General features: G+C 49.4%; 2 protein-coding genes across 6 annotated transcripts in view; one reads left to right on the plus strand and one right to left on the minus strand.

Annotated features, from left to right (window-relative positions):
• Positions 1–201: 201 nt before the first annotated feature.
• Positions 202–27831, minus strand: MRPL39 (mitochondrial ribosomal protein L39). Its single transcript, XM_038766119.1, has 11 exons — positions 27781–27831; positions 25296–25341; positions 18426–18611; positions 7847–7986; positions 7268–7367; positions 7050–7117; positions 4253–4365; positions 2003–2068; positions 1629–1779; positions 743–790; positions 202–323 (listed from the first exon to the last, which is right to left on the minus strand). Exons 1-11 carry the CDS (start codon positions 27814–27816, stop codon positions 219–221), a joined length of 1059 nt encoding a protein of 352 aa, XP_038622047.1. The 5' UTR covers positions 27817–27831; the 3' UTR covers positions 202–218.
• JAM2 (junctional adhesion molecule 2) overlaps positions 27789–27953 on the plus strand; it is a 49707-nt gene continuing 49542 nt past the window's right edge. For all 5 annotated transcript variants that reach the window (XR_005456147.1, XM_038766120.1, XM_038766121.1 and 2 more), the window contains exon 1: positions 27789–27933. Coding sequence is in view for 4 of the 5 variants with exons in the window: in XM_038766120.1 (XP_038622048.1) it covers positions 27831–27933 (103 nt within the window). In the remaining variant the exon portion in view is untranslated. The remainder of the gene's footprint in view (positions 27934–27953) is intronic.

A 27953-nucleotide genomic window follows, 5' to 3' on the forward strand; every position in this document is an offset into this window, starting at 1 on the left:
GGGCCCGGAACACGGATGCCCATTCCCAAGGCCGCATCCCGATCCATCCCGGGGTTGGGGAGGGCAAGGGGAGGGAGACCCTCGGGCCCCCAGGGCCCGGGAGGGAGGGAGGGGGTTCTTCCCCAAACCAAGGAGGCCGGGAATCTGGGAAGACTGGGAACCCCGGGGTCCGGGCACGCCGCCAGGTGGGAGCCGGGTAGCTCAAACTGGGAAAGGCTTTATTGTCCGCTGACGGACAGACCCGGGGCCGTGGCTTCCGTCTCGTCCCGGGCTTCCTGGCCGGCGGTGGCTTGCCCTGTCGTCTTCTGTCCACCCGCCGGTACCTGGAAGGCAGAGCCGGGCATCCGTCCGTCTGTCATTTCCCGCCCCCGATGCCACCTCTTGCCCCTTAACAGATACCAAAAAGAGAGGGGGGAGGGAGAGAAGGAGAGAGGGACGGAGGGAGGGAGGGAGCCTGGCAGCAGCGTGGCTTAGTGGAGAAGAGCCCGGGCTTTGGAGTCAGAGGTCACGGGTTCAAATCCCGGCTCCGCCACCTGTCAGCTGTGTGACTTTGGGCAAGTCACTTCACTTCTCTGGGCCTCAGTTCCCTCATCTGTAAAATGGGGATGAAGACTGCGAACCCCCCGTGGGACAGCACCTTGTAACCTCCCCCAGCGCTTAGAACAGTGCTTTGCACACAGTAAGCGCTTAATAAATGCCATTATAATAAAAAAAAGCGTCCGGAGTTGCCAACTGGACTCACCAGCTTCCGGGATCTCCCCAGGAGTCGATTCCAGATGACATGATGGGCCTGCGGAGGCAGGAGGTTGGTGAACGGAGTCGGGAATGAGCGTGGCTTTGTGCGCACACACCCTCCCCCTAACCCCCCAACACACACACAATCTGTCCAGCCCCCCTTGGGGCCTCCAGCTACAAGGGTTTTGGGGTGGGGGGGCGTTATTTGTAAGCGCTTACTGTGTGCCGGGCACTGTACTGAGCAGCGGGGTGGATGAAAGGTTGGACAAAGTGCACGTCTCACCTGGGGCTCGGGGGTCTTAATCCCCAGTTATCAGATGAGGGAAGAGAGGCCCACAGAAGTGAGGTGACTCGCCCGAGGCCGTGTTAAAGCCAAGTGGCAGAGCCGGGGTTAGAACTCGAGCGCTTAGTCCAGTGCTCTGCACACAGTAAGCGCTCAATAAATACGACTGAATGAACTCGGAATAATCTCACTTCCGGGCCTGGGCTTTATCCCCTAGGCCACGTGGCTTCTCTGGAGAACTAATCCCAGCTCCGAGGGTAACACCCAAGTGCTTAGTAATTAATGATGGCATTTATTAAGCGCTTACTACGTGCAAAGCACCGTTCTAAGTGCTGGGGAGGTTACAAGGTGATCAGGGTGTCCCACGGTAGGCTCACAGTCTTAATCCCCATTTTACAGATGAGGTAACTGAGGCCCAGAAAAGCTAAGTGACTTAACCGAAGCCACAGAGCTGGCAAGTGGTGGAACCGGGACAGGGCTTTGCCCACAGTAAGCGCTCAATAAATACGACTGATTGACAGATTGGGAGGGTCAGGGGCAGATGCCCGTCCCCCCACCGCCCCTGGCAGTCGCGGTCCATGGGCGCTCCCTCCGTGGCGCCGGGCCTCACCCTCATATGCACGGGCAGAGAGAGGCCCTGGAACCTGTGCAGGACGCCCTCGCCGCCGGGCAGACTGTGGGCTGCCGACACTTCGTACTGGAAGCAGATGCCCGTCCTTGGGATGACTGGGCCCTCGCTCACGTCCACGAAGTCCCCGAACCTGGGTGGCCGGCACAGAGAGCCCCCCGCCAGAGAGAGAGAGAGACAGACAGACACACACACACACACACACACACACACACACACACACACACACACACACAGAGTCAGCGGCCGGCTCAGCTGGTTCCAAGCAGACCCCCCCTCCCGCCGGCGGCCCAGGCCTCCCCGCTTCCCCAGGACCGATGGCCCGGCCCCCAAGGCCACGGCCGGGCCAGGGTCACCTGTTCAAGCAGACGGTCCGCTCTGGGTTCTGTGATGCCTTCTCCTCTATGAGCTCTGTCTTGTACCTGAAGGTGAGAAAGAGAGAGCGATGTAGGAGGTAGAGAGAGGAGAGAAAGTGTAGAGGAGGAGAGGAGGAAGAGAAGGAAGAGGAGACAAAGAGGAAAGAGGAGACAAAGAGGAGAGAAAGGAGAGGTGAGAAAGAGAAAGAAAAAGAGGAGGGAGAAGAGAAAGGTGGGAAAGAGAGAAGAGAAAGTGTAGGAGAGGAGGAAGACGAGAGGAGGAAGAGAAGGAAGACGAGACAGAGAGGAAAGAGTTGACAAAGAGGAGAGGAAGAGGACACAAAGAGGAGAGAAAGAGGAAAGAGGAGACAAAGGAGAGAAAGAGAGAAAGGAAAGAGAAGAGAAAGAAGAAGAAAAAGAGAGAGAAGAAAAAGAGGAGAGAGAAGAGAAAGGCAAGAAAGAGAGAAGAGAAAGAGGAGAGAAAGGAAAGAAAGGAGAGAAAGGGAAAGAGAAGAAAGGAGAGAGAAGGGGAAAGGAGAGACAGAGGAGAGGAAGAGGAGAGGAGGAAGAAGAGACAAAGAGGAGACAAAGAGGAAAGAGGAGACAAAGAGGAGAGAAAGGAAAGGAGAGAAAGGAGAAGCGAGAAAGAGAGAAAAAGAGGAGAGAGAAGAGAAAGGTGAGAAAGAGAGAAGAGAAAGTGTAGAGGAGGAGAGGAGGAAGACAAGAGGAGGAAGAGAAGGAAGAGGAGACAGAGGAAAGAGGAGACAGAGGAGAGAAAGGAAAGAGGAGAGAAAAGAGAGACGAGAAAGAGAAAAATAGGAGAGAGAAGAGAAAGAGGAGAGAGAAGAGAAAGAGGAGAGAGAAGAGAAAGGTGAGAGAGAAGAGAAAGTGTAGAGGAGGAGAGGAGGAAGAGGAGAGGAGGAAGACGAGAGGAGGAAGAGAAGGAAGAGGAGACAGAGGAAAGAGGAGACAAAGAGGAGAGGAAGAGGACACAAAGAGGAGAGAAAGAGGAATGAGGAGACAAAGGAGAGAAAGAGGAGAGAAAGGAAAGAGAAGAGAAAGAAAAAGAAAAAGAAGAGAAACAGGAGAGAGAACAGAAAGGTGAGAAAGAGAGAAGAGAAAGAGGAGAGAAAGGAAAGAAAGGAGAGAAAGGGAAAGAGAAGAAAGGAGAGAGAAGGGGAAAGTAGAGACAGAGGAGAGAAATAGGAGAGAGAGAAGAGAGGGGAAAGGAGAGCCGGAGGAGAGGGAGAAGGGAGAGAAGAGGGAAAGCCGAGGAGAGGGAGAAGGGAAGAGAGAGGAGAGAGATCGTTTTCCAGTTTTGCTCTCCCATATTCACACACAGAGATTCTAGATACCCGTTCACGCTCCCACCTAGACTGCAAGCCCCATGCGGGACGGGCACTGGGTCTGGCCTGAGTCACTTGTATCCAACCCAGCGCTTACAGCAGCGGTGGACACATAGCTAGCGCTTAATAGATACCATAGGAAAATGAAAAAAAAAAAAGAAACGGAAGCATGAAATTCCCCCCCAAAACAAAATTCTAACGGTCATAAAAGCTCAAAGCCCCAGGTATAAACTGCACCACCCCAAAAGACAAAGCCCTGCGTAAAGCAGCGTGGCTCAGTGGAAAGAGCCCGGGCTTGGGAGTCAGAGGTCGTGGGTTCTAATCCCGGCTCCGCTACTTATCAGCTGGGTGACTCTGGGCGAGGGGAGACGGGTTTAGACAGAGCCCCGGCTCCGCCACCTGTCTGCTGTGTGACCTTGGGCAAACCACTTCGCTTGTCTGGGGATACACGGTGATTAAGTTGTCCCACGTGGGGCTCACAGTCTCAATCCCCATTTTACAGACGAGGGAACTGAGGCTCAGACAAGTTAAGTGACTTGCCCGAGGTCACACGACAGAGCTGTGGTGGAGTCGCCATTCGAACCCATGACCTCCGACTCCAAAGCCCGTGCTCTTTCCACTGAGCCACGCTGCTTCTCCAATTATTATTATTATTATTAAAAGCTCACTAACCCAAAAGTCCGGGGAAAAGCCCGCTCCCCCAAAAGAGAAAGCCCCCCGTAAAAGCTCGCAACCCCCAAACCCTGTGTAAAACTTTGCCCCCCCCAGAAGACAAAGCTCTGGGTAAAAGCTCGGTCCCCCCACAACACCAGGTGTTGGGTAAAATCCGATTACCCCGAGCGGGGTCTCTTCGCTTGGGGGGCCTGGGGGCCGGCGAGGCTCGCCCAGGGAGCAAAGCGCTCACCTGTTGCCCTCAAACATCTCCAGGGCCACCTTGGCGTCGACGTCCAGGGTCTCGAAGGGCAGGTCCTGCCGGATCAGGCCGTGGGCTTCCTTGGTCAGAGACCGCAGGTTCTCCTTCAATCAATCCATCAACCCACCCATCCATCAATCAATCAACCAATCCATCGCACTCATCGAGCGCTGACTATGTGCCGATCCATCAATCAATCAATCAATCCATCGCACTCATCGAGCGCTTACAATGTGCCGAGCTCTCCATCCCCCCCATCTTACCTCCTTCTCTTCCCCACAGCACCTGTATGTATGTTTGTACATATTTATTACTCTATTTTACTTGTACATATCTATTCTATTTATTTTATTGTGTTAGTACGTTTGGTTTTGTTCTCTGTCTCCCCCTTTTAGACTGTGAGCCCACTGTTGGGTAGGGACTGTCTCTAGATGTTGCCAACTTGGACTTCCCAAGCGCTTAGTACAGTGCTCTGCACACGGTAAGCGCTCAATAAATACGATTGAATGAATGAATGAATGAGCAGACACGCTCCCCACCCTTATTGAGTCCCCTTCTAGACTGAGCCCACTGTTGGGGAGGGACCGGCTCTAGACGTTGCCGACTTGGACTTCCCAAGCGCTTAGTACAGTGCTCTGCGCACGGTAAGCGCTCAATAAATACGATTGAATGAATGAATGAATGAATGAGCAGACACGCTCCCCACCCTTATTGAGTCCCCTTCTAGACTGAGCCCGCTGTTGGGGAGGGACCGGCTCTAGATGCTGCCGACTTGGACTTCCCAAGCGCTTAGTACAGTGCTCTGCACACAGTAAGCGCTCAATAAATACGATTGAATGAATGAATGAATGAGCAGACACGCTCCCCGCCCTTATTGATTCCCCTTCTAGACTGTGAGCCTGCTGTTGGGTAGGTACTGGCTCTAGATGTTGCCGACTTGGACTTCCCAAGCGCTTAGTACAGTGCTCTGCACACAGTAAGCGCTCAATAAATACGATTGAATGAATGAATGAATGAGCAGACACGCTCCCCGCCCTTATTGATTCCCCTTCTAGACTGTGAGCCTGCTGTTGGGTAGGTACTGGCTCTAGATGTTGCCGACTTGGACTTCCCAAGCGCTTAGTACAGTGCTCTGCACACAGTAAGCGCTCAATAAATACAACTGAATGACTGAATGAATGAATTAGCAGACACACTCCCCGCCCTTATTGAGTCCCCTTCTGATCGCATTGTGGGCAGGGAATGTGTCTGCCATATTGTCCTCTCCCGAGGGCTCCCATGCTTAGAACAGTGCTTGGCACATAGGAAAGAGCCCGGGCTTTGGAGTCAGAGGTCATGGGTTCAAATCCCGACTCTGCCAATTGTCAGCTGTGTGACTTTGGGCAAGTCACTTCACTTCTCTGGGCCTCAGTGACCTCATCTGTAAAATGGGGATTAAGGCTGTGAGCCCCCCGTGGGACAGCCTGATCACCTACTATCTCCCCCAGCGCTTAGAACAGTCCAACTTGTACTTCCCAAGTGCTTAGTACAGTGCTCTGCACACAGTATGCGCTCAATAAGTACTATTGAATGAATAATAATAATAATAATGGCATTTGTTAAGCACTTACTATGTGCAGAGCACTGTTCTAAGCGCTGGGGGGGAATACAAGGTGATCAAGTTGTCCCACGTGGGGCTCACAGTCTTAATCCCCATTTTCCAGATGAGGGAACTGAGGCTCAGAGAAGTGAATTGACTTGCCCAAGGTCACACAGCAGACATGTGGCAAATATGTTTTGTTTTGTTCTCTGTCTTTGTTCTCTGTCTCCCCCTTCTAGACTGTGAGCCCACTGTTCGGTAGGGACCGTCTCTAGATGTTGCCAACTTGTACTTCCCAAGCGCTTAGTACAGTGCTCTGCCCACAGTAAGCGCTCAATACGATTGATTGATTGATTGGCGGAGCCGGGATTTGAACCCACGACCTCTGACTCCAAAGCCCAGGCTCTTTCCACTGAGCCACGCTGCTGAACGAATGAATGCTTGGCACATAGTAAGCGCTTAACAAATCAATCAATCGTATTTAGTAAGCACTTACTGTGTGCAGAGCACTGTACTAAGCGCTTGGGAAGTACAAGCTGGCAACATATAGAGACAGTCCCTACCCAACAGTGGGCTCACACATCATTATTATTATTATTATTATTATTATTATTAAATACCATCATTATTGTTATTACAAGCACAATCAATCAATCAATCGTATTTATTGAGCACTTACTGTGTGCAGAGCACTGTACTAAGCGCTTGGGAAGTCCAAGTTGGCAACATATAGAGACGGTCCCTACCCAACATTCATTCATTCATTCATTCAATCGTATTTATTGAGCGCTTACTGTGTGCACAGCACTGTACTAAGCGCTTGGGAAGCACAAGTTGGCAACATCTAGAGACGGTCCCTACCCAACAGTGGGCTCCCAGTCTAAAAGGGGGAGACAGAGAACAAAACCAAACATACTAACAAGCGCTCGGGAAGCGTTCAATAAATACGAGTGACCGGCCGGGAGCCCCGGCTACGTCCCGAGGACAGTGAGCACTGCCTCTCGGGGCTCGAGGGAGGGGGCGGCCGGGGGGCACAGTGGTGGGGTGCTCCCCCTTTTAGCCTGTGAGCCCACCGTTGGGTAGGGACCGTCTCTATATGTTGCCAACTTGGACTTCCCAAGCGCTTAGTACACACAGTAAGTGCTCAATAAATATGATTGATTGATTGATTGGGGTGCCCGGAGTCCCCCCAAACCCCCCAGCACTCACCTGGGTGGGCGTCCACCGGTGCAGCCGGCCGTCCAGCGCCGCGTCGTAGCAGAAGGCCCCGGCGCTCACTGCGGGGTCCGAGAGGCGGGGGCCGCGGTCAGCGCCCCTCCGGACGTGACCCCCGGCCCCCCGCCGAGCAGGGACCCTCCCCCGGACGGACACCGTCCCCCAGGGGAGTCCGGTCCGGCCCCCGCCCCCCCCCCCCCCCCCAGGCCCACCTGGGGTCTCCGCGGCCCGGACCAGGGTGACGGGGTACTCGTCCTTGAACGCCCGCTGGATGGCACAGCCCAGCATCATGGCACAGGACCGCCAGTAAGCCTGCGACAAACCCAGGGGCGGGCCAGGAGTCAATCAATCAATCAATCAATCGTATTTACTGAGCGCCGACTGTGTGCAGAGCACTGGACTGAGCACTTGGGAAGTCCAAGTTGGCAACATACAGAGACGGTCCCTACCCGACAGTGGGCTCACAGTCTAGAAGGGGGAGACGGAGAACAAAACAAAACATATTAACAAATTTATTAACAAAATAAAATAAATAGAACAGATATGAAGACTGTGAGCTCCTCGGGGGACAACCTGATCACCTCATAACCTCCCCGGTGCTTAGAACGGTGCTTTGCATAGAGTAAGCGCTTAATAAATGCCATCACTATTATTATCACCACCGACCGGGAGAGCACAAGCCAATGTGGGGGGATGCGTCCAAGGGGCTCCTCCTCCTCGGCGGCCCCCCGCCCTGGCCCCTCCTCCACGGGACCCCCAGGTGAGAGGGCACGCTGCCCGCCGGGCCTCACCTGGTTGACGACCTCGGGGTCGCGGTCTCGGAAGGTGAGGAAGCGGATGTCGCAGGAGCGGGTCAGGGGCCGGAGCATGTCCCAGGGCTGCCCGTCCACCAGCGCCAGGATGGAGTTGTGGCGTTGCCACTCGCTCAGGTCTGGGGGAGAACACACCTCGGTGCCCGCCCCGCAGCCGGGAGACTCCCATCACCTTCTAGTTATCGCCCCATCTCCCTCCTACCATTCCTTTCCAAACTCCTTGAACGAGTCATCTACACGCGCTGCCTCGAATTCCTTGACACCAACTCTCTCCTCGACCCCGTCTAGTCTGGCTTCCGTCCCCTACGTTCCACGGAAACTGCCCTCTCAGAGGTCACCGATGACCTCCTGCTTGACAAATCCTCTTCGACCTCTCGGCTGCCTTCGACACTGTGGCCCACCCCCTTCTCCTCAACACGCTATCTGACCTTGGCTTCACATACTCCATCCTCTCCCCTCTTATCTCTCCGGTCGTTCATTCTCAGTCTCTTTTGCGGGCTCCTCCTCCCCCTCCCACCCCCTTACTGTAGGGGTTCCTCAAGGGTCAGTTCTTGGTCCCCTTCTGTTCTCGATCTACACGCACTCCCTTGGTGACCTCATTCGCTCCCACGGCTTCAACTATCATCTCTACGCCGATGACACCCAAATCTCCATCTCTGCCCCTGCTCTCTCCCCCTCCCTCCAGGCTCGCATCTCCTCCTGCCTTCGGGACATCTCCATCTGGATGTCTGCCCGCCACCTCAAACTCAACGTGTCCAAGACTGAACTCCTTGTCTTCCCTCCCAAACCCCGCCCTCTCCCTGACTTTCCCATCACCGTTGACGGCACCACCATCCTTCCCGTCTCACAAGCCCACAACCTGGGTGTCATCCTCGACTCTGCTCTGTCGTTCACCCCTCACATCCAAGCCGTCACCAAAACCTGCCGGTCTCAGCTCCGCAACATCGCCAAGATCCGCCCTTTCCTCTCCATCCATACCGCTACCCTGCTCGTTCAAGCTCTCATCCTATCCCGTCTGGACTACTGCATCAGCCTCCTCTCTGATCTCCCATCCTCGTGTCTCTCCCCGCTTCAATCCATACTTCATGCTGCTGCCCAGATTTTGTCCAGAAACGCTCTGGGCATGTCACTCCCCTCCTCAAAAATCTCCAGTGGCTACCGATCAATCTGTGCATCAGGCAGAAGCTCCTCACCCTGGGCTTCAAGGCTGTCCATCACCTCGCCCCCTCCTACCTCACCTCCCTTCTCTCCTTCTACTGCCCAGCCCGCAACCTCCGCTCCTCCACCGCTAATCTCCTCACTGTACCTCGTTCTCGCCTGTCCCGCCGTCGACCCCTGGCCCACGTCCTCCCCCGGGCCTGGAATGCCCCCAATCCCTCTGTCCATCCGCCAACCTCGCTCTCTTCCTCCCTTCAAGGTCCTACTGAGAGCTCACCTCCTCCAGGAGGCCTTCCCACACTGAGCCCCCTCTTTCCTCTCCCCCTCCTCCCTCTCTCCATCCCCCCCGCCTTACCTCCTTCCCCTCCCCACAGCACCTGTATCTATGTACACACGTTTGTACGTATTTATTACTCTATTTATTTATTTTACTTGTACATATTTATTCTATTTATTTTGTTAATATGTTTTGTTTTGTTGTCTGTCTCCCCCTTCTAGACTGTGAGCCCGCTGTTGGGTGGGGACCGTCTCTAGATGTTGCCAACTTGTCCTTCCCAAGCGCCTGGTACAGTGCTCTGCACACAGTAAGCACTCAATAAATACAATTGAATGAATGAATATTAACAAAATAAAATAAATAGAATAAATATGTACAAATAAAATAGAGTAATAAATATGTACAAACATATATACAAATATACAGGTGCTGTGGGGAGGGGAAGGAGGTAAGGCGGGGGGATGTATCTATATTTGGACGTATTTATTATTCCATTTATTTATGTTATTTTATTTGTACATACTTATTCTATTTATTTTATTTTGTTAATATGTTCTGTTTTGTTGTCTGTCTCCCCCCTCTAGACTGTGAGCACACTGTTGGGTGGGGACCATCTCTAGATGTTGCCGACTTGTCCTTCCCAAGCGCCTGGTACAGTGCTCTGCACACAGTAAGCGCTCAATAAATACGATTGAATGAATGAATATTAACAAAACACAAAAAATAGAATAAGTATGTACAAATAAAATAGAGTAATAAATATGTACAAACACATATACAAATATACAGGTGCCGTGGGGAGGGGAACACATATGCAAACATACAGGTGCTGTGGGGAGGGGAAGGAGGTAAGGCAGGGGGATGTATATATATTTGGACGTATTTATTACTCTATTTATTTTATTTGTGCGTACTTTTATTCTATTTATTTTATTTTGTTAATATGTTTTGTCCTCTGTCTCCCCGTTCTAGACTGTGAGCCTGCTGTTGGGTGGGGACCGTCTCTAGAAGTTGCCGCCTTGTCCTTCCCAGGCGCTTGGTACAGTGCTCTGCACACAGTAAGCGCTCAATAAACACGACTGAATGAATGAATGAATATTAACAAAATAGAATAAATATGTACAAATAAAATAGAGCAATAAATATGTACAAACACACATACAAATACACAGGTGCTGTGGGGAGGTGAAGGAGGTAAGGCGGGGGGGATGTATATATATTTGGACATATTTATTACTCTTCATTTATTTATTCCTTTATTTATTCCTTATTCCTATTTATTCTATTCATACGTACTTTTATTCTATTTATTTTACTTTGTTAGTATGTTTTGTCCTCTGTCTCCGCGTTCTAGACTGTGAGCCCATCTCTAGACATTGCCACCTTGTCCTTCCCAAGCACCTGGTACAGTGCTCTGCACACAGTAAGCGCTCAATAAACACGGCTGAATGAATGAATGAATATTAACAAAATAGAATAAATATGCACAAATAAAATAGAGTAATAAATATGTACAAACACATATACAAATATACAGGTGCTGTGGGGAGGGGAAGGAGGTAAGGCAGGGGGTGATGTATATATATTTGGACGTATTTATTACTCTTCATTTATTTATTCCTTATTCCTATTTATTCTATTCGTACGTACTTTGATTCTATTTATTTTACTTTGTTAGTACGTTTTGTCCTCTGTCTCCCCGTTCTAGACTGTGAGCCCGTCCCTAGATGTTGCCGCCTTGTCCTTCCCAGGCACCTGGTACAGTGCTCTGCACACAGTAAGCGCTCAATAAACACGACTGAATGAATGAATATTAACAAAATAGAATAAATACATACAAGTAAAATAGAGTAATAAATATGTACAAACACACATACAAATATACAGGTGCTGTGGGGAGGGGAAGGAGGTAAGGCGGGGGGGATGTATATATATTTGGACGTATTTATTACTCTTCATTTATTTATTCCTTTATTTATTCCTTATTCCTATTTATTCTATTCGTACGTACTTTGATTCTATTTATTTTACTTTGTTAGTACGTTTTGCCCTCTGTCTCCCCGTTCTAGACTGTGAGCCCGTCTCTAGATGTTGCCGCCTTGTCCTTCCCAGGCGCCTGGTACAGTGCTCTGCACACAGTGAGCGCTCAATAAACACGACTGAATGAATGAATATTAACAAAATAGAATAAATATGTACAAATAAAATAGAGTAATAAACATGTACAAACACACATACAAATATACAGGTGCTGTGGGGAGGGGAAGGAGGTAAGGCGGGGGGGATGTATATATATTTGGACGTATTTATTACTCTTCATTTATTTATTCCTTTATTTATTCCTTATTCCTATTTATTCTATTCGTACGTACTTTGATTCTATTTATTTTACTTTGTTAGTACGCTTTGTCCTCTGTCTCCCCGCTCTAGACTGTGAGCCCGTCTCTAGATGTTGCCGCCTTGTCCTTCCCAGGCGCCTGGTAGAGTGCTCTGCACACAGTGAGCGCTCAATAAACACGACTGAATGAATGAATATTAACAAAATAGAATAAATACGTACAAGTAAAATAGAGTAATAAATATGTACAAACACACATACAAATATACAGGTGCTGTGGGGAGGGGAAGGAGGTAAGGCGGGGGGGGATGTATATATATTTGGACGTATTTATTACTCTTCATTTATTTATTCCTTTATTTATTCCTTATTCCTATTTATTCTATTCGTACGTACTTTGATTCTATTTATTTTACTTTGTTAGTACGCTTTGTCCTCTGTCTCCCCGCTCTAGACTGTGAGCCCGTCTCTAGAAGTTGCCGCCTTGTCCTTCCCAGGCGCCTGGTACAGTGCTCTGCACACAGTGAGCGCTCAATAAACACGACTGAATGAATGAATATTAACAAAATAGAATAAATATGTACAAATAAAATAGAGTAATAAACATGTACAAACACACATACAAATATACAGGTGCTGTGGGGAGGGGAAGGAGGTAAAGCGGGGGGGATGTATATATATTTGGACGTATTTATTACTCTTCATTTATTTATTCCTTTATTTATTCCTTATTCCTATTTATTCTATTCGTACGTACTTTGATTCTATTTATTTTACTTTGTTAGTACGTTTTGTCCTCTGTCTCCCCGTTCTAGACTGTGAGCCCGTCCCTAGATGTTGCCGCCTTGTCCTTCCCAGGCACCTGGTACAGTGCTCTGCACACAGTAAGCGCTCAATAAACACGACTGAATGAATGAATATTAACAAAATAGAATAAATACGTACAAGTAAAATAGAGTAATAAATATGTACAAACACACATACAAATATACAGGTGCTGTGGGGAGGGGAAGGAGGTAAGGCGGGGGGGGGATGTATATATATTTGGACGTATTTATTACTCTTCATTTATTTATTCCTTTATTTATTCCTTATTCCTATTTATTCTATTCGTACGTACTTTGATTCTATTTATTTTACTTTGTTAGTACGTTTTGCCCTCTGTCTCCCCGTTCTAGACTGTGAGCCCGTCTCTAGATGTTGCCGCCTTGTCCTTCCCAGGCGCCTGGTAGAGTGCTCTGCACACAGTGAGCGCTCAATAAACATGACTGAATGAATGAATATTAACAAAATAGAATAAATACGTACAAGTAAAATAGAGTAATAAATATGTACAAACACATTTACAAATATACAGGTGCTGTGGGGAGGGGAAGGAGGTAAGGCGGGGGGTGATGTATATGTATTTGGACATATTTATTACTCTATTTATTTATTCCTTCGTTTATTTATTCCTTTATTTATTTATTCCTTATTCCTATTTATTTATTCTATTCGTACGTACTTTTATTCTATTTATTTTACTTTGTTAATATGTTTTGTCCTCTGTCTCCCCGTTCCAGACTGTGAGTCCGGCTCTAGACGTTGCCGCCTTGTCCTTCCCAAGCGCCTGGTACAGTGCTCTGCACACAGTAAGCGCTCAATAAACACGACTGAATGAATGAATATTAACAAAATAGAATAAATACGTACAAGTAAAATAGAGTAATAAATATGTACAAACACATTTACAAATATACAGGTGCTGTGGGGAGGGGAAGGAGGTAAGGCGGGGGGGATGTATATATATTTGGATGTATTTATTACTCTTCATTTATTTATTCCTTTATTTATTCCTTATTCTTATTTATTCTATTCGTACGTACTTTGATTCTATTTATTTTACTTTGTTAGTACGCTTTGTCCTCTGTCTCCCCGCTCTAGACTGTGAGCCCGTCCCTAGATGTTGCCACCTTGTCCTTCCCAAGCGCCTGGTACAGTGCTCTGCACACAGTAAGCGCTCAATAAACACGACTGAATGAATGAATATTAACAAAATAGAATAAATACGTACAAGTAAAATAGAGTAATAAATATGTACAAACACATTTACAAATATACAGGTGCTGTGGGGAGGGGAAGGAGGTAAGGCGGGGGGGGATGTATATATATTTGGACGTATTTATTACTCTTCATTTATTTATTCCTTTATTTATTCCTTATTCCTATTTATTCTATTCGTACGTACTTTGATTCTATTTATTTTACTTTGTTAGTACGTTTTGTCCTCTGTCTCCCCGTTCTAGACTGTGAGCCCGTCCCTAGATGTTGCCGCCTTGTCCTTCCCAGGCACCTGGTACAGTGCTCTGCACACAGTAAGCGCTCAATAAACACGACTGAATGAATGAATATTAACAAAATAGAATAAATACATACAAGTAAAATAGAGTAATAAATATGTACAAACACACATACAAATATACAGGTGCTGTGGGGAGGGGGAAGGAGGTAAGGCGGGGGGGATGTATATATATTTGGACGTATTTATTACTCTTCATTTATTTATTCCTTTATTTATTCCTTATTCCTATTTATTCTATTCGTACGTACTTTGATTCTATTTATTTTACTTTGTTAGTACGTTTTGCCCTCTGTCTCCCCGTTCTAGACTGTGAGCCCGTCTCTAGATGTTGCCGCCTTGTCCTTCCCAGGCGCCTGGTACAGTGCTCTGCACACAGTGAGCGCTCAATAAACACGACTGAATGAATGAATATTAACAAAATAGAATAAATATGTACAAATAAAATAGAGTAATAAACATGTACAAACACACATACAAATATACAGGTGCTGTGGGGAGGGGAAGGAGGTAAGGCGGGGGGGATGTATATATATTTGGACGTATTTATTACTCTTCATTTATTTATTCCTTTATTTATTCCTTATTCCTATTTATTCTATTCGTACGTACTTTGATTCTATTTATTTTACTTTGTTAGTACGCTTTGTCCTCTGTCTCCCCGCTCTAGACTGTGAGCCCGTCTCTAGATGTTGCCGCCTTGTCCTTCCCAGGCGCCTGGTAGAGTGCTCTGCACACAGTGAGCGCTCAATAAACACGACTGAATGAATGAATATTAACAAAATAGAATAAATACGTACAAGTAAAATAGAGTAATAAATATGTACAAACACACATACAAATATACAGGTGCTGTGGGGAGGGGAAGGAGGTAAGGCGGGGGGGGATGTATATATATTTGGACGTATTTATTACTCTTCATTTATTTATTCCTTTATTTATTCCTTATTCCTATTTATTCTATTCGTACGTACTTTGATTCTATTTATTTTACTTTGTTAGTACGCTTTGTCCTCTGTCTCCCCGCTCTAGACTGTGAGCCCGTCTCTAGAAGTTGCCGCCTTGTCCTTCCCAGGCGCCTGGTACAGTGCTCTGCACACAGTGAGCGCTCAATAAACACGACTGAATGAATGAATATTAACAAAATAGAATAAATATGTACAAATAAAATAGAGTAATAAACATGTACAAACACACATACAAATATACAGGTGCTGTGGGGAGGGGAAGGAGGTAAAGCGGGGGGGATGTATATATATTTGGACGTATTTATTACTCTTCATTTATTTATTCCTTTATTTATTCCTTATTCCTATTTATTCTATTCGTACGTACTTTGATTCTATTTATTTTACTTTGTTAGTACGTTTTGTCCTCTGTCTCCCCGTTCTAGACTGTGAGCCCGTCCCTAGATGTTGCCGCCTTGTCCTTCCCAGGCACCTGGTACAGTGCTCTGCACACAGTAAGCGCTCAATAAACACGACTGAATGAATGAATATTAACAAAATAGAATAAATACGTACAAGTAAAATAGAGTAATAAATATGTACAAACACACATACAAATATACAGGTGCTGTGGGGAGGGGAAGGAGGTAAGGCGGGGGGGGATGTATATATATTTGGACGTATTTATTACTCTTCATTTATTTATTCCTTTATTTATTCCTTATTCCTATTTATTCTATTCGTACGTACTTTGATTCTATTTATTTTACTTTGTTAGTACGTTTTGCCCTCTGTCTCCCCGTTCTAGACTGTGAGCCCGTCTCTAGATGTTGCCGCCTTGTCCTTCCCAGGCGCCTGGTAGAGTGCTCTGCACACAGTGAGCGCTCAATAAACATGACTGAATGAATGAATATTAACAAAATAGAATAAATACGTACAAGTAAAATAGAGTAATAAATATGTACAAACACATTTACAAATATACAGGTGCTGTGGGGAGGGGAAGGAGGTAAGGCGGGGGGTGATGTATATGTATTTGGACATATTTATTACTCTATTTATTTATTCCTTCGTTTATTTATTCCTTTATTTATTTATTCCTTATTCCTATTTATTTATTCTATTCGTACGTACTTTTATTCTATTTATTTTACTTTGTTAATATGTTTTGTCCTCTGTCTCCCCGTTCCAGACTGTGAGTCCGGCTCTAGACGTTGCCGCCTTGTCCTTCCCAAGCGCCTGGTACAGTGCTCTGCACACAGTAAGCGCTCAATAAACACGACTGAATGAATGAATATTAACAAAATAGAATAAATACGTACAAGTAAAATAGAGTAATAAATATGTACAAACACATTTACAAATATACAGGTGCTGTGGGGAGGGGAAGGAGGTAAGGCGGGGGGGATGTATATATATTTGGATGTATTTATTACTCTTCATTTATTTATTCCTTTATTTATTCCTTATTCTTATTTATTCTATTCGTACGTACTTTGATTCTATTTATTTTACTTTGTTAGTACGCTTTGTCCTCTGTCTCCCCGCTCTAGACTGTGAGCCCGTCCCTAGATGTTGCCACCTTGTCCTTCCCAAGCGCCTGGTACAGTGCTCTGCACACAGTAAGCGCTCAATAAACACGACTGAATGAATGAATATTAACAAAATAGAATAAATACGTACAAGTAAAATAGAGTAATAAATATGTACAAACACATTTACAAATATACAGGTGCTGTGGGGAGGGGAAGGAGGTAAGGCGGGGGGGGATGTATATATATTTGGACGTATTTATTACTCTTCATTTATTTATTCCTTTATTTATTCCTTATTCCTATTTATTCTATTCGTACGTACTTTGATTCTATTTATTTTACTTTGTTAGTACGTTTTGTCCTCTGTCTCCCCGCTCTAGACTGTGAGCCCGTCTCTAGATGTTGCCGCCTTGTCCTTCCCAGGCGCCTGGTAGAGTGCTCTGCACACAGTGAGCGCTCAATAAACACGACTGAATGAATGAATATTAACAAAATAGAATAAATACGTACAAGTAAAATAGAGTAATAAATATGTACAAACACATTTACAAATATACAGGTGCTGTGGGGAGGGGAAGGAGGTAAGGCGGGGGGGATGTATATATATTTGGACGTATTTATTACTCTTCATTTATTTATTCCTTTATTTCTTCCTTATTCCTATTTATTCTATTCGTACGTACTTTGATTCTATTTATTTTACTTTGTTAATATGTTTTGTCCTCTGTCTCCCCGTTCCAGACTGTGAGCCCGGCTCTAGACATTGCCGCCTTGTCCTTCCCAAGCGCCTGGTACAGTGCTCTGCACACAGTAAGCGCTCAATAAACACGACTGAATGAATGAATAAATATTAACAAAATAGAATAAATATGCACAAATAAAATAGAGTAATAAACATGTACAAACACACATACAAATATACAGGTGCTGTGGGGAGGGGAAGGAGGTAAGGCGGGGGGGATGTATATATATTTGGACGTATTTATTACTCTTCATTTATTTATTCCTTTATTTATTCCTTATTCCTATTTATTCTATTCGTACGTACTTTGATTCTATTTATTTTACTTTGTTAGTACGCTTTGTCCTCTGTCTCCCCGCTCTAGACTGTGAGCCCGTCTCTAGATGTTGCCGCCTTGTCCTTCCCAGGCGCCTGGTACAGTGCTCTGCACACAGTGAGCGCTCAATAAACACGACTGAATGAATGAATATTAACAAAATAGAATAAATACATACAAGTAAAATAGAGTAATAAATATGTACAAACACACATACAAATATACAGGTGCTGTGGGGAGGGGAAGGAGGTAAGGCGGGGGGGGATGTATATATATTTGGACGTATTTATTACTCTTCATTTATTTATTCCTTTATTTATTCCTTATTCCTATTTATTCTATTCGTACGTACTTTGATTCTATTTATTTTACTTTGTTAGTACGTTTTGCCCTCTGTCTCCCCGTTCCAGACTGTGAGCCCGTCTCTAGATGTTGCCGCCTTGTCCTTCCCAGGCGCCTGGTACAGTGCTCTGCACACAGTGAGCGCTCAATAAACACGACTGAATGAATGAATATTAACAAAATAGAATAAATATGTACAAATAAAATAGAGTAATAAACATGTACAAACACACATACAAATATACAGGTGCTGTGGGGAGGGGAAGGAGGTAAGGCGGGGGGGATGTATATATATTTGGACGTATTTATTACTCTTCATTTATTTATTCCTTTATTTCTTCCTTATTCCTATTTATTCTATTCGTACGTACTTTGATTCTATTTATTTTACTTTGTTAGTACGTTTTGCCCTCTGTCTCCCCGCTCCAGACTGTGAGCCCGTCTCTAGATGTTGCCGCCTTGTCCTTCCCAGGCGCCTGGTACAGTGCTCTGCACACAGTGAGCGCTCAATAAATACGACTGAATGAATGAATGAATGGATGGATGGATGGATGAATGGACTCACGCGTGGCGCAGGTGAGGGGGGTGGACAGGTGCTTGTTGAGCACGAAGGTGGCACCGGGCTGGAGGGCGCCCAGGTGTCGGACCTCTATCTTCTCCACGCGCGGGTGCAGGGCCCGCTGCCGCTCCTTCTCCCGCTCGAACAGGACGCCGGGCCGCCGCGTGCCGGCCGCCGCCGTGGACGCCCACCCTGGGGGAGACGCCGGACGGGCCCCCGTCAGCCCCCGCGGGCACCGAGCCCCCCGGCCGGCCACCCGCCCATCGCCCCCTCGCCGCCCGGCCAGCGCGCCCGCCGTCCACGCCCTGGGCCCCACACCTTTCTTGGCGGATTTGTTAATAATAATAATAATAATAGTAATCATTAAGCGCTTACTATGTGCCAAGCACTGGGGCAATAATAAGGGTGGCATTTGGTAAGCGCTTGCTATGTGCCAAGCACTGTTCTGAACGCTGGGGCAATGATAATGATAAGGGTGGTATTTGTTAAGCGCCGGGGTAATAATAATAACGGTGGCACTTGTTAAGTGAGATGTGCCAAGCGCTGAGGCAATAATACGGGTGGTACTTGTTAAGCGCTTACTATGTGCCAAGCACTGGGGCAATAATAAGGGTGGTATTTGGTAAGCGCTTGCTATGTGCCAAGCACTGTTCTGAACGCTGGGGCAATGATAATGATAAGGGTGGTATTTGTTAAGCGCTGGGGTAATAATAATAATAACGGTGGTACTTGTTAAGTGAGATGTGCCAAGCACTGTGGCAATAATAATAACAAGGGTGGTACCTGTTAAGCGCTATGTGCCAAGCACTGGGGCAATAATAAGGCTGGTATTTGTTAAGCGCTTGCTATGTGCCAAGCACTGTTCTAAGCGCTGGGGTAATAATAATAATAATAATGGTGGTATTTGTTAAGTGATATGTGCCAAGCACTGTGGCAATAATAATAAGGGTGGTACTTGTTAAGCGCTTACTATGTGCCAAGGACTGGGGCAATAATAACGGTGGTATTTGTGAAGCGCTTGCTATGTGCCAAGCACTGTTCTAAGCGCTGGGGCGATAATAATAATAAGGGTGGTATTTGTTAAGCGCTTGCTATGTGCCAAGCACTGTTCTAAGCGCTGGGGCAATAATAATAATAATGGTGGCATTTGTTAAGTGATATGTGCCAAGCACTGTGGCAATAATAATAATAATAAGGGTGGTACTTGTTAAGCGCTTACTATGTGCCAAGCACTGTTCTAAGCATTGGGGCAATAATAATAATAATGGTGGTATTTGTTAAGTGATATGTGCCGAGCACTGTTCTAAGCACTGCGGCACTAATAATAATAAGGGTGGTACTTGTTAAGCGCTATGTGCCAAGCCCTGTTCTAAGCGCTGGGGTAATAATAATAATAATGGTGGTATTTGTTAAGTGACATGCGCCAAGCACTGTTCTAAGCACTGCGGCAATAATAATAATAAGGGTGGTATTTGTTAAGCACTATGTGCCAAGCACTGTTCTAAGCACTGCGGCAATAATAATAATAAGGGTGGTATTTGTTAAGCGCTATGTGCCAAGCACTGGGGCAATAATAATAACAATGGTGGTACTTGTTAAGCGCTTACTATGTGCCTAGCACTGTTCTAAGCACTGGGGAAATAACAATGACAGTGCCCTCTCCCAAGCGCTCAGCACAGTGTTCTGTACAGAGTAACCGCTCAATAAATACCACTCCCTGATGGACTGACTGAGGCCCCGCAGGCCGAGGCCTGCCTCTGTCTCCCCCTTCTAGACCGTGAGCCCACTGTTGGGTGGGGACCGTCTCTCTATGTTGCCAACTTGGACTTCCCAAGCGCTTAGTACAGTGCTCTGCACACAGTAAGCGCTCAATAAATACGATTGAATGAATGAATGAATGCCTGCCTCTGCCCTACCCTTCTATCATCCTCTCCCAACCGCTCAGTACAGTGCTCGGCACACAGTAACTAACCGCTCAACAAATACCACTCCCTGCCTGCCTGACAATGAGTAAGAATGACTGAATGAGTGAGTGAATGACTTGAGAGTGAATATCGCCCTCTCCCAAGCGCTCAGTACAGTGCTCTGCACACGGGAAGCGCTCAAGAAGTAGCCCCGTCTAGACTGTGAGCCCGCTGTTGGGTAGGGACCGTCTCTATATGTTGCCAACTTGGACTTCCCGAGCGCTTAGTCCAGTGCTCTGCACACAGTAAGCGCTCAATAAATACGACTGAATGAATGACTGCCTGACTGAGTGAATGATTGACTAAGTGTATGACTGAATGAATGAATGACTGAGCGAATATCACCCTCTCCCAAGCGCTCAGTACAGTGCTCTGCACACGGGAAGCACTCAAGAAATACCCCTGACTGCCTGAATGACTGCGTGAATGAATGAGTGTAAGTGAATATCGCCCTCTCCCAAGCGCTCAGTACAGTGCTCTGCACACGGGAAGCACTCAAGAAATACCCCTGACTGCCTACCTGCCTGACTAAATGAGTGACTGAATGACTGAATGAGTGTGTATGACTGAATGAGTGACTGAATGAATGAGTGTGAGTGAATATCGCCATCTCCCAAGCGCTCAGTACAGTGCTCTGCACACGGGAAGTGCTCAAGAAATACCCCTGTCTGACTGCCTACCTGCCTGAGTGAATGAGTGACTGAGTGAATGACTGAATGAGTGAATGAGTGAATGCATGTGGGTGAATATTGCCCTCTCCCAAGCGCTCAGTACAGTGCTCTGCACACAGGAATCACTCAAGAAATACCCCTGTCTGACTGCCTACCTGCCTGACTAAATGAGTGAGTGAATGACTGAATGAGTGAGTGAATGAATGAATGAGTGTATGACTGACTGAGTGTAAGTGAATATCATCCTCTCCCAAGCGCTCAGTACAGTGCTCTGTATATGGGAAGCGCTCAAGAAATACCCCCGGCTGCATGGCTGCCTACCTGCCTGACTGAGTGAATGACTGAATGAGTGAGTGAATGAATGAGTGAATGAATGAGTGAATGACAGAGTGAGTGAATGAATGAGTGTATGACTGAATGAGTGAATATCGCCCTCTCCCAAGCGCTCAGTACAGTGCTCTGCACACGGGAAGTGCTCAAGAAATACCCCTGGCTGCATGGCTGCCTACCTGCCTGACTGAGTGAATGATGAATGAGTGAGTGAATGACTGAATGAGTGAATGAATGAGTGAATGAATGAGTGAATGACTGAGAGTGAGTGAATGAATGAGTGTATGACTGAATGAGTGAATATCGCCCTCTCCCAAGCGCTCAGTACAGCGCTCTGCACACGGGAAGTGCTCAAGAAATACCCCTGGCTGCCTGACTGCGTGAATGGCTGAGGGAATGAATGAATGAGTGAATGAGTGTGAGTGAATGAATGAGTGTGCGTGAGGGGGTAGGGGCCGTCTCTCTGAATGTTGCCCAATTGTCCTCTCCCAAGCGCTCAGTACAGCGCTCTGCACACGGGAAGCGCTCAAGAAATACCCTCGACTGCCTGAGTGAATGACTGAATGAATGAATAAGTGTGCGTGAATGAATGAAGGAATGAGTGTATGACTGAATGAGTGACTGAAAGTGAATATCGCCCACTCCCGAGCACTCAGTACAGTACTCTGCACACGGGAAGTGCTCAAGAAATACCCCTGGCTGCCTGACTGCGTGAATGGCTGCGTGAATGAATGAATGAATGTATGACTGAATGAGTGACTGAGTGAAAGTGGATGTCGCCCGCTCCCGAGCGCTCAGTACAGTGCTCTGCACACGGGAAGCGCTCAAGAAATACTCCTGGCTGCCTGACTGCATGAATGGCTGAGGGAATGAATGAATGAATGAGTGAGTGTATAACTGAATGAATGAGTGAATGAATGAATGTATGACTGAATGAGTGAGTGACTGAGTGTGAGTGAATATGGCCCTCTCCCGAGCGCTCAGTACAGTGCTCTGCACACGGGAAGCGCTCAAGAAATACCCCTGGCTGCCTGACTGCGTGAATGGCTGAGGGAATGAATGAGTGAGTGAATGAGTGAGTGTGCGTGAGGGGGTAGGGGCCGTCTCTCTGAATGTTGCCCAGTTGTCCTCTCCCAAGCGCTCAGTACAGTGCTCTGCACACGGGAAGCGCTCAAGAAATACCCTCGGCTGCCTGACTGCCCGAGTGAATGACTGAATGAATGAATGAGTGTGTGTGAATGAATGAAGGAATGAGTGTATGACTGAATGAGTGACTGAGTGAAAATGAATATCGCCCGCTCCTGAGCGCTCAGTACAGTGCTCTGTACGCGGGAAGCGCTCAAGAAATACGCCTGGCTGCCTGACTGCGTGAATGGCTGAGGGAATGAATGAATGAATGAGTGAGTGTGAGTGAATGACTGAATGAATGAATGTATGAGTGACTGAGTGAAAGTGAATATCGCCCGCTCCCGAGTGCTCAGTACAGTGCTCTGCACACGGGAAGCGCTCAAGAAATTCCCCTGGCTGCCTGACTGCGTGAATGGCTGAGGGAATGAATGAATGAATGAGTGAGTGTGAGTGAATGACTGAATGAATGAATGTATGAGTGACTGAGTGAAAGTGAATATCGCCCGCTCCCGAGTGCTCAGTACAGTGCTCTGCACACGGGAAGCGCTCAAGAAATTCCCCTGGCTGCCTGACTGCGTGAATGGCTGAGGGAATGAATGAATGAATGAATGAGTGAGTGTGAGTGAATGACTGAATGAGTGAGTGAATGAATGTATGAGTGTCTGAGTGAAAGTGAATATCGCCCTCTCCCAAGCGCTCAGTACAGTGCTCTGCACACGGGAAGTGCTCAAGAAATACCCCTGGCTGCCTGACTGCATGAATGGCTGAGGGAATGAATGAATGAGTGAGTGTGAGTGAATGACTGAATGAATGTGAATGAATGAATGTATGACTGAATGAGTAACTGAGTGTGAGTGAATATCGCCCGCTCCCGAGCGCTCAGTACAGTGCTCTGCACACGGGAAGTGCTCAAGAAATACCCCTGGCTGCCTGACTGCGTGAATGGCTGAATGAGTGAGTGAATGAATGAATGTATGACTGAATGAGTGACTGAAAGTGGATATCGCCCGCTCCCGAGCGCTCAGTACAGTGCTCTGCACACGGGAAGCGCTCAAGAAATACGCCTGGCTGCCTGACTGCATGAATGGCTGAGGGAATGAATGAATGAATGAGTGAGTGTATAACTGAATGAATGAGTGAATGAATGAATGTATGACTGAATGAGTGAGTGACTGAGTGTGAGTGAATATGGCCCTCTCCCGAGCGCTCAGTACAGTACTCTGCACGCGGGAAGCGCTCAAGAAATACGCCTGGCTGCCTGACTGCGTGAATGGCTGAGGGAATGAATGAATGAGTGAGTGAGTGTGAGAGGATGACTGAATGAGTGAGTGAATGAATGTATGACTGAATGAGTGACTGAGTGTGAGTGAATATCGCCCGCTCCCGAGCGCTCAGTACAGTGCTCTGCACATGGGAAGTGCTCAAGAAATACCCCTGGCTGCCTGACTGCGCGAATGGCTGAGGGAATGAATGAATGAGTGAGTGTGTGAGGGAATGACTGAATGAGTGAATGAATGAATGACTGAATGAGTGAGTGACTGAGTGTGAGTGAATATGGCCCTCTCCCGAGCGCTCAGTACAGTGCTCTGCGCACGGGAAGTGCTCAAGAAATACCCCTGGCTGCCTGACTGCGCGAATGGCTGAGGGAATGAATGAATGAATGAGTGAGTGAGTGAGTGAGTGAATGACTGAATGAATGAGTGAATGAATGAATGTATAACTGAATGAGTGAGTGACTGAGTGTGAGTGAATATGGCCCTCTCCCGAGCGCTCAGTACAGTGCTCTGCACGCGGGAAGTGCTCAAGAAATACGCCTGGCAGCCTGACTGCGTGAATGGCTGAGGGAATGAATGAATGAATGAGTGAGTGTGAGTGAATGACTGAATGAGTGAGTGAATGAATGTATGACTGAATGAGTGACTGAGTGAAAGTGAATATCGCCCGCTCTCGAGCGCTCAGTACAGTGCTCTGCACGCGGGAAGTGCTCAAGAAATACCCCTGGCTGCCTGACTGCGCGAATGGCTGAGGGAATGAATGAATGAGTGAGTGAGTGTGAGTGAATGACTGAATGAATGAGTGAATGAATGAATGTATGTATGACTGAATGAGTGAGTGACTGAGTGTGAGTGAATATGGCCCTCTCCCGAGCGCTCAGTACAGTGCTCTGCACACGGGAAGTGCTCAAGAAATACGCCTGGCAGCCTGACTGCGCGAATGGCTGAGGGAATGAATGAATGAGTGAGTGAGTGTGAGTGAATGACTGAATGAATGAGTGAATGAATGAATGTATGACTGAATGAGTGAGTGACTGAGTGTGAGTGAATATGGCCCTCTCCCGAGCGCTCAGTACAGTGCTCTGCACATGGGAAGTGCTCAAGAAATACCCCTGGCTGCCTGACTGCGCGAATGGCTGAGGGAATGAATGAATGAATGAGTGAGTGAGTGAGTGAATGAATGCACGACCGAATGAGTGAGTGACTGAGTGAAAGTGAATATCGAGCGCTCAGCACAGCGCTCTGCACACGGGAAGCGCTCAAGAAATACCCCTGGCTTCATGACTGCCTACCCGCCTGAGTGAGGGAATGAATGAGTGTGAGTGAGTGAATGAGTGAGTGAGTGCGCGTGAGGGGGTAGGGCCCGTGCCTCTGAGTGTCGCCCCACTGTCCTCTCCCAAGCGCTCAGTCCAGTCCTACCGACCGACCGACCGACCGGACTGGACCGGCCGTGGCGGTGCCGTCGCCCCCCCCGCCCCAAACCGGGTCCGGTCCCGGGGCCCCACTCACGGGGAGGAGCCGCCGCGCAGGCCGCCGCCGCCGCCGCCATTCCGACCTGAGGGACGGACAGGAACGTATGTGTCTGTGTGTGCGCATGCGCGACACCGCCGGGGGGGGGGGGGGGGGGGTGCCCTTTTACAGCGGCGGCCGCCGCCACAGGCACTTCCGCCCGCGCTCACCCCGCGTCCTCCCGCCAGGGGGCGCCCGCCCGCCCGCCCGCCCAAGGCACGGCCCGCCAGCCCCACCAGGGGGCGCCCGCCTCCTCCCCCACTTCTCCTCCTCCTCCCCCACTTCTCCTCCTCCTCCCCCACTTCTCCTCCTCCTCCCCCACTTCTCCTCCTCCTCCTCCTCCTCCTCTTTCTCCTCCCCCTCCTTGTCTCCTCCTCCCCCTCGCCCTCCTCCCCCTCCTTGTCTCCTTTTCTCCTCCTCCCCCTCCTTCTTTCCGTCTCCTCCTCCCCCTCCTTTTCTCCTCCTCCTCCTTGTCTCCTTTTCTCCTCCTCCCCCTCCTTCTTTCCGTCTCCTCCTCCCCCTCCTTTTCTCCTCCTCCTCCTCCTCCCCTCCTTGTCTCCTCCTCCTCCTCCCCTCCTTGTCTCCTCCTCCTCCTCCCCTCCTCCTCCTCCCCGTCTCCGTCTCCTCCTCCCCCTCCTTGTCTCCTCCTCCTCCCCTCCTCCCCCTCCTTTTCCCCTCCTCCTTTTCTCCTCCCCTCCTTTTCTCTTCCTCCTCCTCCCCTCCTTGTCTCCGTCTCCTCCTCCCCCTCCTTTTCTCCTCCTCCTCCTCCTTTTCTCCTCCTCCTCCTCCCCTCCTTGTCTCCTCCTCCCCCTCCTTGTCTCCTCCTCCTCCTCCTCCCCTCCTTGTCTCCTCCTGCTCCCCTTCCTCCTCCCCTCCTTGCCTCCTCCCTCTCCCCTCCTCCCCCTCCTTGTCTTCTCCTCCTTGTCTCCTCCTCCTCCTCCTTTTCTCCTCCTCCCCTCCTTCAATTCAGTTCAATTTAATCGTATTTATTGAGCGCTTACTGTGTGCAGAGCACTGGGTAGGGACCGTCTCTGGATGTTGCCAACTTGGACTTCCCAAGCGCTTGGCCCAGTGCTCTGCACACAGTAAGCGCTCAATAAATACGATTGAATGAATGAACGTGGTAAGCGCTTGGGAAGTACAAGTTACTTGTACTTGTCTCCTCCTCCTCCCCTCCTTGTCTCCGTCTCGTCCCCTTTACCATCTCCTCCTCCTCCTCCTCCCCCTCTACCTCCTCTTCCCTCCTTTTCTCCTCCTCCTCCTTCCCTGCTCCCCCTCCTCCCCCTCCTCCCCCTCCTCCCGGCCCTCCTCCTCCTCCGGCCGTAGTGGCCGCCCCCGGTGCCCGGTGCGCAGGGCTGTCCCGTGCTGGGAAGCCGGCCCGTGCCCGCTCCGCCCCGAGCGGCTCCCGGGGGGGGAGCACCGGCCGGAGCGCTCGGACCGTCGGATGGGGCCCCAGGTGGAGCCGACCCCTGCCCGACGACGGGCTCCGGGCCCACATGACTGACAGCGGGGGGTCCCCAGGGCTGCAGGCCGCGGGGCCAGGACCGCCCCCCCCCCCCCCCACCCGGGGACCAGACACTTGCCCAAGTCCCTCCGGCCTGGGTCCACCCCCCCCTCCTCCTCCTCCTCCTCCTCCTCCTCCCTCCCCCCTCCCAGGCCCCTCCTTCTTCCCCTCCCGGCTCCCTCCTCCCCCTCCCAGCCCCCCTCCTCCTCCTCTTCCCTCCCTCCTCCTCCCCATCGCACCCCCCTCCTCCTCTCCCTTCCAACCCCGTCCTCCTTGCCCTCCCAAGTCCCTCCTCCTCCCGCCAGCCCCCTCCTCCTCCGCATCCCAGGCTCCCCTCCTTCTCTCCCTCCCAGTCCCCCTCCTCCTTCTTCCCCAGCCCCCTCTCCCTCCCCCTCCATCCCATCCCCTTCCTCCCCCTCCCAGCCCCCTCCTCCTCCTCTTCCCTCCCTCCTCCTCCCCGTCCCACCCCTTCCTCCTCTCCCTCCCAGCCCCCTCCTCCTCCTTCCCCTCCCAATTCCCTCCTCCCCCTCCTTCTCTCCCTCCCAGCCCCCTCCTCCTCCCCATCCCCCTCTTCCTCCCCCTCCCTCCCAGCCCCCGTCCTCCTCCCTCCTCCTTCTCCCCCCTCCCAGCCCCCTCCTCCCCGTCCCTCCTGCTCCTCTCCCCTCCCAGCCCCCTCCTCCTCCTCCATCCCTCCTCCATCCCTCCTCCATCGCACCTCCTCCCCCTCCCCTCCCGGCTGGGTCCCCTCCCCCGGGGCGGGCGGCGCAGCCGGGCCCCGTGCTGGCCCCAAAGTCCCCTCCTCGGGCTCCGGACCTCCGGCGGGGCCCCTGCCCCTCTCCCTCCACCCCCCTCCCCACCAAAACCAGCCCAGACCGGCGTCCCACCCCATCCACTCATCCACTCACCCATCCACCCACCCATCCACCCACCCACCCATCCATCCACCCGCCCACCCACCCATCCCTCCATCCATCCACCCACCGACGGGTGCCTCCGCCGTTGGCCCGGTGGGCCCATTGTCCCGGGCCGAGATGGAGAAGGGGGGCCGGGGCCGGGGCCCCCCAGCCGGCCCCCCAGCCCGAGCCCACCCCCGGCTCCTCCTGCTGCTCCGCTGCCTGGTGGTGGTCCTGGGCTGTGAGTCCTGCCTGCCTGCC

Source organism: Tachyglossus aculeatus, chromosome 24 (genome assembly GCF_015852505.1).
Source record: "Tachyglossus aculeatus isolate mTacAcu1 chromosome 24, mTacAcu1.pri, whole genome shotgun sequence".
NCBI lineage: Eukaryota > Metazoa > Chordata > Mammalia > Monotremata > Tachyglossidae > Tachyglossus > Tachyglossus aculeatus.

Coding starts and splice junctions, on each gene's coding strand:
- MRPL39 (XM_038766119.1), bottom strand. CDS start 27,816: ATGGGCCCACCGGGCCAACGGCGGAGGCACCCGTCG. Junction 2,069..4,252: donor GAGATGTTTGAGGGCAACAG/GTGAGCGCTTTG, acceptor TCTCACCTTCAG/GTACAAGACAGAGCTCATAG. Junction 324..742: donor TGGGGAGATCCCGGAAGCTG/GTGAGTCCAGTT, acceptor TCTGCCTTCCAG/GTACCGGCGGGTGGACAGAA.